Raw genomic sequence first — 17372 nt, forward strand, 5'->3', positions numbered from 1 at the left:
TCATGCCTGGGGCTTTACGTTTTTATTTAACCTTTACAACTCTCTTTTCCATTCTTATTGTCATCAGAAAAATGCAAATAAAAATCACAATAAAATACCATCTCATGCCAGTTAGAATGGCTTTTGTTAAAAAGAAAAAATAGCAGATGTTGCTGAGGCTGTGGGGAAAAGGGGAACATTTTTACACTGTTGGTGGGAATATAAATTAGTTCAGTCACTGTGGAGAGCAGTTTGGAGATTTCTCAAAGAATTAAAAGTTGAACTACCACTCGACCCAGCAATCTCATTACTGGGTATATACCCAAAGGAATATATATTGTTCTATCAAAAAGGCAGATGCACCCTTATGTTCACTGCAGCACTATTCACAATAGCAAAGACATGGAATCAACCTAGGTACCCATCAACAGTGGATACTCGGGAGGCTGAGGCAGGAGAATGGCATGAAACCGGGAGGCGGAACTTGCAGTGAGCCGAGATAGTGCTACTGCACTCCAGCCTGGGCGACAGAGCGAGACTCCGTCTCAAAAAAAGAAAATGTGGTATATATACACCATGGAACACTATGCAGCCATAAAAAAGAACAAAATCCTGTCCTTTGCAGCAACATGGATACAGCTGGAAGCCCATTATGCTAAGTGAACTAATGCAGAAACAGAAAACCAAATACTGCATGTTCTTATAAGTGGGAGCTAAACATTGGATACACATGGATACAAAGATGGGAACAAAAGACTCTGGGGAATGCAAGAGTCGGGAGGCGGTTGGGGGAAAGGGTTAAAAAACTACCTATTGTGTACTTTGCTCACTACCCGGGTGACAGATTCATTTGTACCACAAACCTCAGCATCATGCAATATAGATGGGGTTTCACCATCTTGGCCAGCTGGCCAAGCTGGTCTCGAACTCCTGACCTCAGACAATCCCCTGGCCTCGGCCTCCCAAAGTGTTGGGATTCCAGGCATGAGCCACCGCGCCTGGCCTCGGTTTTTTTTTTTTTTTTTTTTGAGACGGAGTCTCGCTCTGTCGCCCAGGCTGGAGTGCAGTGGCTCGATCTCTGCTCACTGTTAAGCTACGCCTCCCGGGTTCACGCCATTCTCCTGACTCAGCCTCCTGAGTAGCTGGGACTACAGGCGCCCGCTACCACGCCCGGCTAATTTTTTTGTATAAAGTAGAGACGGGGTTTCACCGTGTTAGCCAGGATGGTCTCGATCTCCTTACTTCGTGATCTGCCCGTCTCGGCCTCCCAAAGTGCTGGGATTACAGGCGTGAGCCACCGCGCCCGGCTTGGCCTGTCTCAGCTTTAAAACCTAAAGTCCTGCATCCCAAGAAAACCGCTAGTCCAGGCAAACCTAGGTGGGTCACTCTTGGATGGAGTTAGGATTTCCAGTGGTCTTGGACAGAAGGGCGACTTCTCCGTTGAGCTACGAAGGAAGGCGGAGAGATGAAGAGCAGGATTAAACAAACAAGTGTATGGGCTTTGGAGCCAGAGCAAAGCTCTGCCTCTTAGCTGTGTGATCTTCTTGAAATTATTTAACCACTCAGATTCAGTTTCCTGTAACTTGGGGATAATTAAACAAGAATGAGCCGTGTGAAAGTGCCTATCCAACTGTAGTAGGCTCGCAACAAGAGTTTAAATCGTTTTTATTCATCTCCGATCCTAACTTTTGCCGCTGCTCTGTGTTCCACTCTTCTATCATCTTTAATTTCTCTCCTTGACTAGTTTCAGCTTTGTTCTCTCTGGTCCCTCTCGGGTCGCTCCTGCCACTCACATTGAGTACCATCCACCGCTAGAGGGCGGAATAGAACAAACCAAGATGGGTGCCCCTCTAGCTCTCTATGGCGTCTGCTCGCCGAGCCCCGCGAAGGAGGCGGGGATTCCATCATGTGACCCGGGTGCCGGGCGCCGGCGCAGGCGCGGTTGATGGGTCGTTGTCGCCGGGCTCCGTTGCCCGCGCTGTTTTGCCTTCTCGACGCTTGAGGCGGCCGCTGGGGGGTCCTGTGGCCCTCCTGCCGCTGGGACTGCAGGCTAAGGCCATGTCCCGAAAGCAGGCGGCGAAGAGCCGACCGGGCAGCGGCAGCCGGAAAGCCGAGGCCGAGCGCAAGCGGGACGAGCGGGCGGCTCGCCGGGCCCTGGCCAAGGAGCGGCGGAACCGGCCGGAGTCCGGCGGCGGCTGCGAGGAGGAGTTCCTCAGCTTCGCCAACCAGCTGCAGGCCCTGGGGCTGAAGCTGCGGGAGGTGCCGGGGGACGGGTGAGGCGGGCCGGGAGCGAGGGAGGCGGCGCCGGGGGACGCGCCGGGCTCGGCCTGACGACCGTCACCCGCTCGCGTCCATCCATTCATTCGGGCGGCCCGGGCGCCTCCCGCGAGCCAGCCACGCTCTGAGTGCAGGGCGTCTAGCTGCGAACGAGGCGGACAAGCCTCTCGCCCCGAGACGCTCGCGGGGATCCCAGAGGGTCCTAATCATAGCAGACGCCGCGAGCGAAATAGAAAGTGGGTCCTGAGACCGTATATGGGATTAGAGTCACTGGATTGTGGCCAGGAGGGGTTTTTTAAAAGGTGACATTTAAGCTGAGTTCTGAAGGAATGAGATGGAGCCAGGCATTGGAAAAACAGTCATCATGACGATAAGACCAATCGAAGGAGTTTGAGTAAGCCCCGCTTGGTAGAACGCTTTGCCTCCTTTGAGTCCTTGGTGGTTGGGTGATGCCCCCATTTACATTTGTGAAATTAGGTCGCCTGTTGTTTACTGAGCTGAAGGCAGCTTCTCTAATTCCTGCTTCCATGGGCCTCAGTTTCTCAGTAAGCAAAGGTGCTTACCCACGCCGCCTTGGGGCTTAGACTGAATCCAGATCCAGCTTTCTTTAGGGAATGTGGAGGGAGAGAGTGGGGAGGAGGAAGAAAATTAGCTTCAAGAAAGAGAATATGCTCCAGGAACATGGATGGAAGAAGGAAAAAGGGTCAGGAAGAGGGGAGAACAGTTAGGATCCCCATTGCAGGGGCAGGTAAAAGGAGATCTGGTTGTCAGCTGTGTCACTTTGGAAGAGAGAGTGTTAATAACAACCTGGCTTTTGTTTTTTTCCTCCCAGTATTTGAGTGCTCAGGTCCTGCAGAGGGAAGACCAAAATGAAATTAAAGACCATACGGAATTGCCTTCGTTTATTATTATTGTTAATTTGTAGAGACGGGGATTTTGCTATGTTGCCCAGGCTGGTCTCGAACTCCTGGCTTCAAGCGATCCTCCTGCCTCGGCCTCCCAAAGTGCGGAGATTACAGGCATGAGCTACCACCCCCAGCCAGGAATTGCTTTAGATTTTAACTGCCGAAGAAGGTGTTTTAAAAAATTTCACATTACATTGCAGCTTATTGATTAAGACCGAACTGGTCCTATTTCCCTTTCCCACCGTTCCTATATATGCTCATTGCTTCAGGCAAAAAGAGTTCACCATACTTCGCTGCGTTGCTGTTTTTTTGCTTAAGATGCAGTTGGAACTTGATTACATTTATTCATCATCAGCTGGCATAGTGCTTGGTACATGGAAGGCAGTCAGTACATTTTTGCTGAATGAAATATAAAAATAATAGAAGGAGACCAGCTAGCCTAAGCATAAGCACAAGACACTGTTATAGAAACAAAAATACAATTTGAATACAGTGGAATTGCTGTGGAACCTGGGGGCTTTTCCTTGCAAATGATTGAATTGTTTGTGTCTGCTGTACTGGATATGGTATTCTCAATGTCAGGGTGCCCGGAAAACTGAAGTACTCAACAGAAGGTTACTTAGGAGGAGGAATCAGCACAAGGAGTTGTAAACTCTTGAGTGGGCTTTCATAAGGTTATGGGAAACTTTGGGGGTATTACTTCTCTCTATCCCCACACCCCCATACACACACAGCATACTTCTCAAGTTAATTCAGCATGCCTTAAGTAAGGTGCTGGGAATATGTTGATGACTAAGATAGTTAAGGACTTTATAGCCCAAGGTAGAAACATGTAACAGTGGGTCTCAGCTTTTTTGGTGTTAAGATCTCTTGGCATTCTTAAAAATTACTGAGAAACCCAAATAGCTTCTTATATGGGTTATAGCTATGAGTATTTACTATATTAGAAAAGTAAAACAGAGTTTTAAAACGCAAGAATACACACACATTCCATTAGCTATCAGAGTGATAACTTCATGCATCAGGTAGCCTCTGGAAAACTCCACTGTGCACTTGCGAGAGAATGAGAATGAAAAAGGTACATTACATCTTAGTGTTGAACTCATGGATACTCTGAAAGCATATCAGAGACCTTCCCACATCTCCTGTCCCTTGGGCCACACTTTGAGAACAGATGATACAAATAATTAAAATATAGTTTGATATATTTTTATTAACAGTGACTGATTGTAATGGTACTATTGAGAAGGAAAAGGCTACTACTCTGAATTGGCCAGGAAGGCCTTCTCATTCATTCGGTAAATACTCATTGAATTCACTGCTAGCTGCCTCTCAGAGGGTGTCATACCCTGGGTCATGAAGGACCAATAGGAGTACACCAAGAGAACATTTCCACCTGAGGAGGAGTGTATACAGAGGCACAAGATGCGATGTTTTTGGGAGATCTATGGGTTGTTCAGGGCGACAGTAGTGTAGGGCACAAGGGTAGAAGTAACAGGCAATGAAACTCGGCTCCAGAGACCAGCTGGACTGGAGTGCTCATGTCTCTCTTCCAAGGTCCCTGTTCTTCGGACAGTGTTAGATAAAATGATCATATTTCCTCTTGTGTGGGCTTCATGGAGCTAACCACCTTCTGTTCACAAGTTCTTCACATGAGTTCCATTAGCTGGACTGTGGTTCAGCCCTCGTCAGTATCATAGTCCTTTCAAATGTGGTGATGACAGACTTTATCACTGCAGGGGATGGTGTTTCCTGTGTATGTGATGGGCTGGCAGGTGTCAACAGATTCTTCTCCCTGCCCCCAGACAGAGTCTTGCTCTGTCACCCAGGTTGGAGTGTAGTGGCACGATCTCGGCTCATTGCAGTCTCCACCTCCTGGATTCAAGTAATTCTGCCTGGGCCTCCTGAGTAGCTGGGATTGCAGGCACCCTCCACCACACCTGGCTACTTTGTTTGTATTTTTAGTAGAGATGGGGTTTCACCATGTTGGCCAGGCTGGTCTTGAACTCCTGACCTCATGATCCACCCGCCTTGGCCTTCCAAAGTGCTGGGATTACAGGTGTGAGCCACCGCGCCCAGCCAACAGATTGTTTTATTAATATTTATTAAGGACTCGGTGAAATACAATGAAGTTAAAGACTATTAAAAAATAGTTGACATCTCTAGCGTTCCCTCTTTTCATTCAGATGTGATTACAATCTGGAGTAGCTGATAGAGTATCTGTGGGCATGTTCATTGTTGGCAGTATGGTACCTGTAGCATTCTGGAAGCCAAGGGGATTTAGGGATGAATTAGCCAATATCCTGTAATATAGCCTTTACATGGGTTGAGTCAGCTTAGCATAGATTAATCAGGGAGCTACTTAGAGGGTTTTGTAATGCTTCCTGGACCAGCTTCATATTTGGCGTGTTGTCTGGAAGGTGGACCCACATAAATTGGATTCATTTTTCAAAGCAAGAAAGAAGCAGTTTAACCTTGATATTGTCCTTAAAAACATGATTGGCTGTAGTGTGAAAAGAATGTGTAACTCTATTTATTAGGCCGTACAGTATTAACATCCCTCTGAACTACATCTACTTGTGTCTTACTAAATGTAGTTCTGAGTTACGTTACTCATTAGCAGTGTTCTAAAACGGAAACACTGAAGAATCACTAATTTTAGCTATTTATCTCTATTACAAGTAGTTTTATTTTTAAATTTTAGTTTTGTTTTTAATATTGTAGGATCATAGTAGTAGAAGGGCATTCACACATCATGTCGTCTAGTTAGTGCCTGTGTCACCTGAACGGCAGTGCCATCTTTTGTGCCTCACTCAGTCGTTTTCAATTGGGTGCCATGCTAGAATATCTGGGGAGGAACTTTTGAAACAGTTCAGGGCCTGGGCTCTCCCCTAGATCAACTACATCAGAATCTTAGAGTGGGGTCTGGTTATTGATGTTTTTCTTTTTAAAGAATTTTACAGATGAGTCTTATATGCATCCATAATTGAGAGTGACTGATTTAGAGTCTAGATTCTTGACTAGTGTTTCTCAAACTTCAGCATGCAACATAACCACCTGGAGTGCTAGTGAAAACACCTGGAAGGGCTACATTGCTGGGCTCCAACCCCAGAATGCCTGATTGAGTAGGCCTGGGTGGGCCCCAGAATTTTCATTTCTAACAAGTGCCGTGGGGATGCTGATGCTCCTAGTCAGGGAACACACTTTGATAATCAGTGAGCTAGATCAGTGCTGTCTAGTGAAAATAGAATGTGAACCACCTATGTGATATTAAAATTTTTCTAGTAACCACATTAAAAAGAAACAGGTGAATTTTATTTTTTATTTTAGTATATTTTATTTAAGCTATTGTATGTAAAATATTACCATTTTGACATACAATTCTATAAAAAATTATTAATGATCTCTCATATTTTCTTTTTTTTTTTGGAGACAGAGTTCACTCTTGTTGCCCAGGCTGGAATGCATGATCTCGGCTCACCGTAACCTCTGCCTCCCTGGTTCAAGCTACTCTCCTGCGTCAGCCTCCCAAGTAGCTGGGATTACAGGCATGTGCCACCACACCCAGCTAATTTTGTATTTTTAGTAGAGATGGATTTTTCCATGTTGGTCAGGCTGGTTTCAAACTCCTGACCTCAGGTGATCTGCCCGCCTTGGCCTCCCAAAATGCTGGGATTACAGGCGTAAGCCACTGTGCCCAGCCGATGATCTCTCATATTTTCTTATATGAGCTCTTCAGAATCTAGTATTTTACATAGATAGCACACCTCACTGCAGATTAGCCATGGCAGGTGCTCAGTATACGGCAGGTGCTCAGTAGTCACATGCAGTTAGCAACCACTATTAAAACAACACACATCTAGACAATTGCTGTGTATTGCTAGTTATAGAAATAGGCAAAATCCTGAGTCTATATAGTCTACCTCTATAGAGCTAAGGTGAAATTACCTTTTATTTGCCAAAATCTATGTCTCTGTGGCTTCCAGGTTTTAGTTTTATTATACAGGTATAATTTTAATTTCACATGACAGTTGGAGGTATTGATCATGTCCCCCTGAGCCTTCTTTAGGCCAAACATCACTAGTAGTTCTTCATATTGTATTTAAAGCCACATCATCTTAACTGAACACGTCTCTTTCAAAATACAGTAGCTAGAATGGTACCCAGGACCCTAACTGTGGTCTGACTTCAAATAATAAAACCTCCTTTTTCCACACATTTACTATTACGACTGCAGCCTAGAGAGCACATTAGGTTTTTTGGTGCGTGTGTTGCAATATCGTCTAATACTAAATTATTGCGCACTCAAAACATTTGCATGCTCTTTATGTAATTAGTTGTTTTTGTGAACTCAAATGCAAGACCTGCCTTATATCCCTGTAACACAGTGGTTCTCAAGCAGGGGTGGTTTTGCCCTCCAGGGACATTTGATAATGTCTAGAGACATTTTTGGTTGTCACAGCTGATGGGGAGGGAGGTAGTGATGTGCTACTGGCAGGTAATGGCAGCGGCCAAGTAGTCTCCTAAACTTCCTACAGTGCACAGGAAGCCTCCCACAACAAAAAAATGATCCTGGAATGTCAATAGTGTGGAGATTGAGAAGCCCTGCTGTAGGTAATGGTGAGATTGTGAACTCAGAAAGTGGCCCAGATCTCATAGAGGCCCTTTGGGCAGCGGGGCTTTGTTCTCATGAGTTTCTTGAGAGCTCTTGTTGGGCTCCCCTAGGGAAACCCAGGTCACTGGAGTGTTTGTTCATTACCTTGTAATCTTGTCAGAAGAGGAAGTGATTTGTCTGTTTTGACTTGTTTTTGGTGAGCTCAAAGAAAGTTTGGTAAGTATAGAAAAGCATATTAAAAAATGTAACAGTTACTCTTTTTTTTTTTTTTTTTTTTGAGACGGAGTCTCGCTCTGTCGCCCAGGCTGGAGTGCAGTGGCCAGATCTCAGCTCACTGCAAGCTCCGCTCCCCGGGTTTACGCCATTCTCCTGCCTCAGCCTCCCGAGTAGCTGGGACTACAGGCGCCCGCCACCTCGCCCGGCTAGTTTTTTGTATTTTTTTAGTAGAGACAGGGTTTCACCGTATTAGCCAGGATGGTCTCGATCTCCTGACCTCGTGATCCGCCCGTCTCGGCCTCCCAAAGTGCTGGGATTACAGGCTTGAGCCACCGCGCCCGGCCAAGTTACTCTTAAATATTACTTTTAGTTCTACTACCTAGGGGTAACTATGGCTATTATTTTGGTGTTGACATTCAAGTGAGAGCCACGTTATTTGGACTTGGATCCTGGGCCTACCACTTACTAGTTTTGTGACCTTGGGCAGGTTTCCCGTGAGGAATGGTAATAGGACCTTTCTCAGAGTTATGAAGACTAAACATGTTTAATACATACATTGTGTTTAGAACAGTCCCTGGCACACTGTAAAAACTATTTAAGTGATTGTTTCTGTGTGTTTTCTTGGCATACGTTTGTGTGTATTTCTGTCTGTATATGTATATAGCGTACAGATGAGTATGGTTGAGCTCATGTGGCATATACAGTTTTACATTTGCTTATGTTATTAAAAGTTCTTACCATACATACAACTGTAGAATACCATGAATTTTGGTACATTAAATGTAAAATAACTACATAAATTTATGATAAATCACATCTCTTAAACTAAATTCGAGAATAGACTAGTGGTGGCAGATGCTGATTAAGAAAAATTTGAGAGAAAAGCTTGACATTTAAATTATTTTATTTTATTTATTTATTTATTTATTTATTTTTGAGATGGAGTCTTGCTCTGTCACCTGGGTTGGAGTGCAGTGGCCGGATCTCAGCTCACTGCAAGCACCACCTCCCGGGTTTATGCCATTCTCCTGCGTCAGCCTCCGGAGTAGTTGGGACTACAGGCGCCCGCCACCTCGCCCGGCTAGTTTTTTGTATTTTTAGTAGAGACGAGGTTTCACCGTGTTAGCCAGGATGGTCTCGATCTCCTGACCTCGTGATCCGCCCATCTCGGCCTTCCAAAGTGCTGGGATTACAGGCTTGAGTCACCGCGCCCGGCCTAAATTATTTTATTGATTAGCTTACTTTTCCCTGTGGTTAAAAAAAGACTATCATCGTCAGATTTTAGCAAGACACCTCAGTCTAGCCTATAGAACTCTATATTCCATTCCTTCTGGAATCTCGTCTTAGATTGTTGGAAAGCTTCTTGATTTTTAACTTATAGAATCTGTCTTAATTCTCCCTTCCCCTGCAAAAAAAAAAAAAAAAAAAGTATATATCCTTATACATTAGAAGAGGTTCCAGCCTTTCTATAGCTTTCTGTTGAAAATTCACTCTTCTGAGTTGAAAAAAAAAGCCCTTTTTTCCTACACATTTAGACATGAAATCTTTCTGGAAGTGATGAGTTTATATTTTGGAATTACAGTGTCATAGTTTTTCATTTGGAAGAGTAAACAGTTGGGTGTAAAACTGGGCAACTGTTTGGCTTCAGAATTGTTTATTTCCGTAGTTTTAAGGATACCAGATTGTGTTTGTCTTGTTTGAGTCTCTGTGTATCTAAGCCTCTGTGTTTGTGATAATTTGGAATTTAGAAGCCTTTGAGGGGTTTGAAAGTAAAGATAACTCTTTCAGTTTATTACCAGTATTTTAATTTTAAGAGAAACAAAATATGGTGTTTAAAGTTTTCATTTGGCAGGAATAACAGTGGCATTGTTGCTCCCTGGCTGATCAGTGAGGAGGCGAGGAGAAAGTGTCTTTCCATAGTACAACTGTTTGTTGTCCAAGTGCTTTCCTTCTCATGACTTTCTCCACTGTGTTCTTAGGACTCAAACAGAGTATTGTTCAGTTAGTATCGGGAGCTTCACAAATTGCCATTTTTTGGGTACTGTTTGTTAAATGAATGATTACTTAGCTGGGCAGCTGTAGTGGAACTTGTTGTAGAAAAGAGGCTGTAGATAAGACATCATTTTGGAAGAGGATCTGCAAATCATAGCCCTTAGGCATGGAATGACCTGTAAGGTCTGGACCTTGTAGTCAGGTGGTTGGTGTATCACCGGCTCCACTTGTTGAAGCAGCTGAGGCCCAGGGAAGTTTAATGACTCTCCTGAGTCAGCTAGCTGGTACATGGGGAATAGAATCCTTGTTTGCTGCCTCTCAATAAGGTAATGTGGTTGAATATGCCCTGGTGCTGTCCTCCGTGGTCTTGGAAGAATCCTGGACTGTTAGAGTTGAGTCTTCACTTCTCTGTGCCCAAAATATTTCCATGGATGACCTGGCATGAAGTGTCATTGTTTTAGATGAACTAAGTTCATTTTTGAAAGGTCTTGACTTATGTTGTTGTTTTGACAGCAATTGCTTGTTCAGAGCTCTTGGTGATCAATTGGAGGGACACTCACGAAATCATCTCAAGCACAGACAGGAGACAGTGGACTACATGATAAAGCAGCGGGAAGATTTTGAACCCTTTGTAGAAGATGACATTCCTTTTGAGAAGCATGGTAGGTTCACTGTGGGACATTGGGTCCTTCAGGAGTAATGCATTGGGTAATTAAGTCCACTGGCATCCTCCACCCTCCCAGCCAAGGGTTTGGTTATATAAATCACGACCTTCATTTATTCAACAAATAATTGTGTTTGGTTATATAAATCCCGACCTTCATTTATTCAGCAAATAATTGTTTGCCTACTTGGTCGTCGGCGGCATGCTAGGTAGTTGGAGATCAGTAGGTTTAGCTGTATATGCCCTTAATAAACATGATGATGTTAATTGACCTGAAAGGCGATTCATGACTTCTTCCTCAGTGGGGTGGGAAAAGCAGGCTATGACATAGCTTGTATAGATTGATCCTATTTTTAAAAGGTATACAGATACAGTAGGAAAAGTCTGGAAAGATACTGTTTGTTTGTTAATTCTTAGCTTCACTTATTTTTCAGAAATTACTCATTCTCTTTAAACTTCTATAGAAGGGAGAATTTAATAATAGCATCTATCTCATAGGGTTTTTGGTGAAGATTAAATTAGATAACAAAATTAAAATAAGCCCTTAGTAAGCGTTAGCCATCTGGGGATCGTGGGACTATGGTATTTTAAATTGTCTTCTCTAGACTTTTTCTGACTTTTAGATGATCATGTATTACTTTTAAAATTAGAAAAACCAATAAAATCATGTTAATTTCTCACCAAAACCCCAAACACAGTCTGTTTTCTTTGAGGCAAATCAGTTAGTGATTTTAGTTGGTTCCTATTTAATAGGCATAGATCTTACAGAAAATGCATATGAACTTGTAAACTTTAATTTCAACAAATGTTTACTGAGAATCTACTGTGCTTGCTGCTGTTATGTTTTACAAATGGCGTTTTCATCACAGGGCTTATAGTCTTTTCTGTCTGTTATCAGGAAAGGGGATTGATCCTTTGTTTTAGCGAGCTAACTCTGGAGGCCATGCCGAGAATGGATGAGGGGGGAGACTGAGCAGGGAAACTAGTTAGAAGGTCTCCACACTGGCCAGATGAGAGTAGAGGAGGTCTCCATCACGGCAGCTACTGAGGAAATGAGTAAGGCCCAAACCAAGCCACACTTTGGCAGTGTAATTGACAGGACACATTAGAGGTGAGGAGGATAGAGGGAGGAGACGAGTGATTCTGGAAGTTTCTGCTTAGGGAGTGGGTAGATGACTGTACCGTTAGCAAGAGAGAGGGCAGCAGGAGGGGAACATTTGGGAGGAAAGCTATCAGTAATCCCAAAACCTTTCCCATTCCTCACTAGGAAAGAACTTACTCAGTAGGCACCAGACACGGAGCAACCAAACTTCCAGTGGGTGGTTTGTACCAATCATTGAGTTCAGATGGTCTCTCTTCCTGGAATTACTTTTTGGCTATCAGATAGACATAGTTTACTGGATTGTCAGCAGTTTGCAAATTAAATGTATGTATATGGGACAAATTTTGTAGTTTAGTGCTGTACGAAAGGAATTGTGTCATTAATCCAGTGAAAATACCATTTTGGATGAAATGAGTTTTTAGTTTGTGATGTGAAACTCCACTTTGAACACTGTCAGTGAAGATCACATGGTGGATTTGGGAGTGTTACAGGATAGGGAACTCATCTTCAGTTGCCAATGTGATTGTCACTGTAGATGAACAGTGGAAAGGTATTTTCTTGAAATGTCGCTATGCATACCTGTTGCTTGGAGCTGCTTAAGAATTTGAGCATCACAGAAGTAAGACGTCACTTTGACGGCCAGAGCAGAAATGAAAAAAACCATGGAAGTCTGCACATTGTCGTTGTGTGTCAGTTGAAGGCTTGGCATATTACATTGATCAGTCTTGAGTCATCGTTACCTGTTTTTAATGTCAGTGTGCCTACCTTGTCGTACTGGGAGATTCTCGAGCAGGGTCTGTGTGTCTTTGTTTTGTGGTGTGGCAGTGCCCGGCATCTGGTAGGCATTCATAAAGTATTTGGTGAGTGAATAAATGAATGGTTCACTAGACTGTTGAGGACCTGGTCACCCTTGCATCTGGCTGTATCTTTAGGATTATTCTTTTCTTTTAGACTGTAGCTTCAGAGAATCAGCAACATGTTTCCCCCAGCTGTACAGATATCCAGATCAGAACCTGAGTATCTTAATGTTTATCTTCCTCCCTCCTCATACCCCTTCGTTACATCTTATCACTCCACTTCAGTAGTTTTTCTTTCACTGCTACTACCCCATAAAATCAGACCTCTGTGGCCATTTGCTTAGATTTCCTGAATACTGTTTGGTATCGTTGTCTCTTGATTCCCTCACTCTGTTTTCTACATAACAGCCAGAGTGAGATCTAAATGTGTTTTTCCTCTGTCTAAAACCTGTTGGTGACTCCCCTATTGACCTCAGGATAGAGCCCAGACTTTTTAGTTCTTCATGATCTGGGATTTTCTTATTTCTCTGTCCTCATCTCTCACCATTCCCCCCAGCGTTTTCTCACTTCCTCCACCTCTCCATCTCAGCATTCTCAGTTCCTGCCATACTAGAGTTTTCTCTCTCTCACATCTGTCTCTCCTCTACTTAGAACATCATCCATTTCTCCTGTCTTCACTCCTCCTTGTGCTTTGGGTATTAGCTTAGTTGTCTTAGTTGAGAAGCTCCTCTGATCACCTTACCTCCCCCTCCTCAGTTCCATGTTGGCTTATGTTCATCACCTGGAGTTGGCCAAACTGTAGGGTTTGAGAGCACAGTCCTTGCATGACTTCCCTCAACTTTTGGTACCATCTACAAGTTGGGGTCTCCCAGAACCTCCCTTAGATTCCATAATATGGTAGTCAGACTCACAGAACTCACTGAAAGCTATCGTGCTAACAGTTACGGTTTGTTACAGGGAAAGGATACAGATCAATACTACTAGCCAAAGGAAGAGATGCATAGGGCAGTCTGGAAAGGTTCCAGACACGAAGCTTCTGTTGTCCTCAGGGCATATTCTCATGGCGTCTGTGTGTGACAGCACACGCACAGAATATTGTCACCTGGGGAAGCTTACCCCAACTTTGGTGTTCAGAGGTTTTGATTTATTGTCTAAGTGGTTGAACTCAGTCTCCCCTCTCACCCTATCACCACCACAACGGTCTGATGCCGGATGTGGTGGAGGGGCCCATCATGAATAACAGATACTCTCATCACCTTTGGGAATTCCAGAGGTTTAGAAGTGACCTCCCAGGAGCCCAGCATAAAGGCCAGACCTCTCTTTGGGCAGGGCCAAATTCTTACTGTACATGCCCTTCCCGAAGCACTTGTGCAGCATTAGTGCCTATCTTGTTTGCCCCTCACTGGTTGTGAACTGCGCGAGGGCAAATTGATGGAGTGGCTGAGAGCCAGGACGTTGGCATTGGGCTGCCTAGGTGAAACCTCAGCTCCACTGTGTACCAGCTCTTTGACCTTGGCACAGTTTTCAGCTATTCTGCATCTGAGTTTCCTCATGTATAAAATGGTGTGTATAATAGTACTTGTCTATGAGACGTGATTAGACCAGTGCTTGACACATAATAACCATTCAGTAATGCAAGCTGCTAAGATTACTGTGTTGATTGTTATGTTCCCAGTACCTTTTATTGAGTTAGCATATTGGAAGTAATCAGTAAACACTTATTGAAGGAAGAAATAAATGGACCTTTACTTTATGAATGACTAGTGTTTTCTCAGTAGCAGTCTTTGTATTGTTCAACTAGCTGAATTCTTAGATTCTGACAAAGTTAATGGACTTTTCCAGATCTATATCCTTGTTCCTCATTCTTTGGAACTCAGTAAATACCAAAACATGTTTGCATTTGGATTTTTCCACTATAAAGACATCGTTTTTCTTTCCTATTTCCATGCAGTGGCCAGTTTGGCAAAGCCTGGTACTTTTGCCGGCAATGATGCAATTGTAGCCTTTGCAAGAAATCATCAGTTGAATGTAGTGATTCATCAACTTAATGCCCCTTTGTGGCAGGTAGGTCACCTGTTTAAACATTTATCTTAAGCTCTTATTTCTAAATCAGTTTTGGGAATATTCGAAGATGATGGGGCTTGACCTGTGAACATGGAATTATGCAGAGTAACTGGACTGTGAGCCTAACCAAAGACAATATTCTTGTGGTGGCTCAGAAGTAATCCCTGTGCTATGTACAAATGGAGTCCAGAGTATAATTTAGAAATCTTTTAAAATGCTATACATAATCAACAGTCAGCTAGTTGGGCAGGTTGGGGACAGAGAACCTAGTGTGGAAACACTTTAGGCTACCACTCCCTAAAGTCAGTGCTGCTTATTGCTTTGTACCTCAGCTCCTAAAGACTGAGCATGTGGTTTCTGTTAATTCCCCACCCACCCTGCCCTGCTCCTCCACTCCCCGATTTCTCACTTTTACTAATTAAAAAGTTAAAATACAGTACTTGTAGAAAAGTTAGAAAATTGAAAAAGCTCATAAAGGGAAAAAATTTTATTAAAAATTGCATTTAAAATTTTATTGAATCACCCAGAGAGAGATTGCTGTTAATGTTTTAGTGAGTATTCCTGTCATTCACACACACTTAGCTATAAAAACATTGATACGTAACTGGAAAGGAACATACCACAATGTTTTTACACACTTTTAAAACACACACACACGTATCCATATCCACATACATATGGACACTTCTGTGTTATTAGCATAAAGGTAACAGTGCCCTTTTTTCATATGACACCTGCATATAGTCCTTTGTAAATTGCTCCGTCAGTCTTTGCTGATTAAAAATAGGCTTATAGGGATATAATTTACATGTAGCAAACTTCATCCTCTTCCAAGTGTACAGTTCTATGTGTTTTGACAAACAGTCATGTAACCACCACTACTATCAACACAGACTACTGTGGAAAAAGCTACTTCCACGCTGTTTGTACTTTGTAGTCACTGGCCCCCTCCCCCAATACCCAGCCTCTTGTAGCCCATTCTCTGATTCATCCTTATAGTTTTGCTTTTCCAGAATGTCATATTAAAGAATGCAGCCTTTTGTCCCTGGCACGGTGTCCTTTTAACAAAATTATGCTACAACAAAATAAGATACTCCAGGGAAGGTGAGAAATTTTACCTTATGGGGATAGAATGAGCAGGAGTGAAACAGTGTCTGCTTCTGTTCTTTGGGGCAGTGTTGCGGATGTCCTGACATCAGGATACCAGATAGAGCTATCATATTTTCCATGGGGCTCTCTTTTCTAAGGGTGATGTTTGAGCAAGAATACTGGTTACTCCTTTGTTCTATTTTTTGTCATTAAACTTACACTGTTTTGCAGAAGTTATCAAAACCATTTGAATACCCAGCATAATGACCCTCACCTTGAGGGAGAGTACTCAGTACCAACTCAGTAATCAGCTTGGCTTTTCCTCCATTGATGACTTTTTTCCCCGAAGTTTCTTAGTTACCTAGGTAGTTGTGGAAGACAATTCCGCATAGGTAAAATTTTTTTCAAATATAGTTCTGTAGTGTTCTGTTTCATAAATTCCTGAACATTGAAAGTACATCTTTTTGATAAATTTACTAATATTTCCATTGGCTCCCCCTATGTCTTCCTACCCCAGTGAAGCATCTTACAAAATTTAAGAACTGAAACTGCATTGGTTGCTACTGTCATGGTTATGAGCTCTTACGTTAATAAAGGGTAGGCTTACACTCATACCATGGAGTTATTGAAACCTGCATTTTTTTTCTGGTTATAATTGGAATATGTGTTCCTGTGAACAGTCTAGATATATGTAACATAGAATGTGAAAGTCCTCTGTAATCTGCCCATGAAAGTCACAGTTAACAATTTGGTGAATATTCTTCCAGTTATGTTTTCTATTCATCTATTCTATTCATGTATATATATTATTATTATTAAGTATGTAAGTGCTTTAGGGATTATGTCATTCAAAGATTCTAATAAACTGTTTCCTTTCACATTGCTCTTCCTGGGAGACAAATGGTGCTCTCTATTTTGTGTGTGTCTAAACCAGACTCTCTGCATTTGAGATCTACATATTCTCCTGGAAAAACCTTCCACAGTACTGACATCTAGACTTGTGTGGTTTCTGTTTGTTCCATGGTTTTTGCTTTGTTTTTAGACCATGGATACTGTTTAAATTAAGGGTAGTATTTTACTACCTGTGATTTTCAGTAAAAAGAATGTGCTGATGTTTTGGAGTTTAAACAAAGGAACCGTTACTGGGCTTTCTAAGGGACAAAGTCACAGTGAGAGTTTCTGTGGAGGTGGTGAGTTTTATTTGGGGTATGCCCAGACCTTAGGGCTTCTGTTCTGCACGACTCTAGGGAGCCCTATTCTCGTGCTGTGCGTCGGGGTTAGTTCACATAGAATACCTTGTGGTGGCGCCTCCAGGGTTGAGCAGTGCAGGCCATACTACTTCATGTAATTGTGTTTTGAAGTTGATGTAGGTGGGAGGTTTGGGTTTGTTGATAATGTTTCTCACTTAGGTGGTTAACAGAAAATGCTATTTTCGTTTTAATGAAAGGGGTGCATTTACCTTGAAGCTAATGAAGTGTCAGGCCACTTATTTCTAGGACTCCCTTTCTAGGTCTTGGGAGAGGTTCTACCAATTTTATATTTATAATTTTGCATTTTTTTTTTTTTTTCTCAAAGAGAGCCTTCAAATAATTAGGGCTTCAAGCTCAACAAATCTGGATCTGCCCCTGGGCTTTCCCCTTGGAAGGGGCTTGTGCATTAGAGGGGCTAAGAG

General features: G+C 43.0%; 1 protein-coding gene across 2 annotated transcripts in view; it reads left to right on the plus strand.

Moving 5' to 3' along the window:
• The first annotated feature begins 1931 nt into the window (after positions 1–1931).
• Positions 1932–17372, plus strand: part of OTUD3 (OTU deubiquitinase 3) — a 31021-nt gene continuing 15580 nt past the window's right edge. For both annotated transcript variants that reach the window (XM_010385539.2, XM_030913245.1), the window contains exons 1-3: positions 1932–2252; positions 10498–10646; positions 14499–14611. In XM_010385539.2, coding sequence (XP_010383841.1) covers positions 2038–2252; positions 10498–10646; positions 14499–14611 — 477 coding nt within the window. In that variant the 5' untranslated portion in view covers positions 1932–2037. The remainder of the gene's footprint in view (positions 2253–10497; positions 10647–14498; positions 14612–17372) is intronic.

The sequence above is a fragment of the Rhinopithecus roxellana genome, chromosome 12, assembly GCF_007565055.1.
Source record: "Rhinopithecus roxellana isolate Shanxi Qingling chromosome 12, ASM756505v1, whole genome shotgun sequence".
Lineage (NCBI taxonomy): Eukaryota > Metazoa > Chordata > Mammalia > Primates > Cercopithecidae > Rhinopithecus > Rhinopithecus roxellana.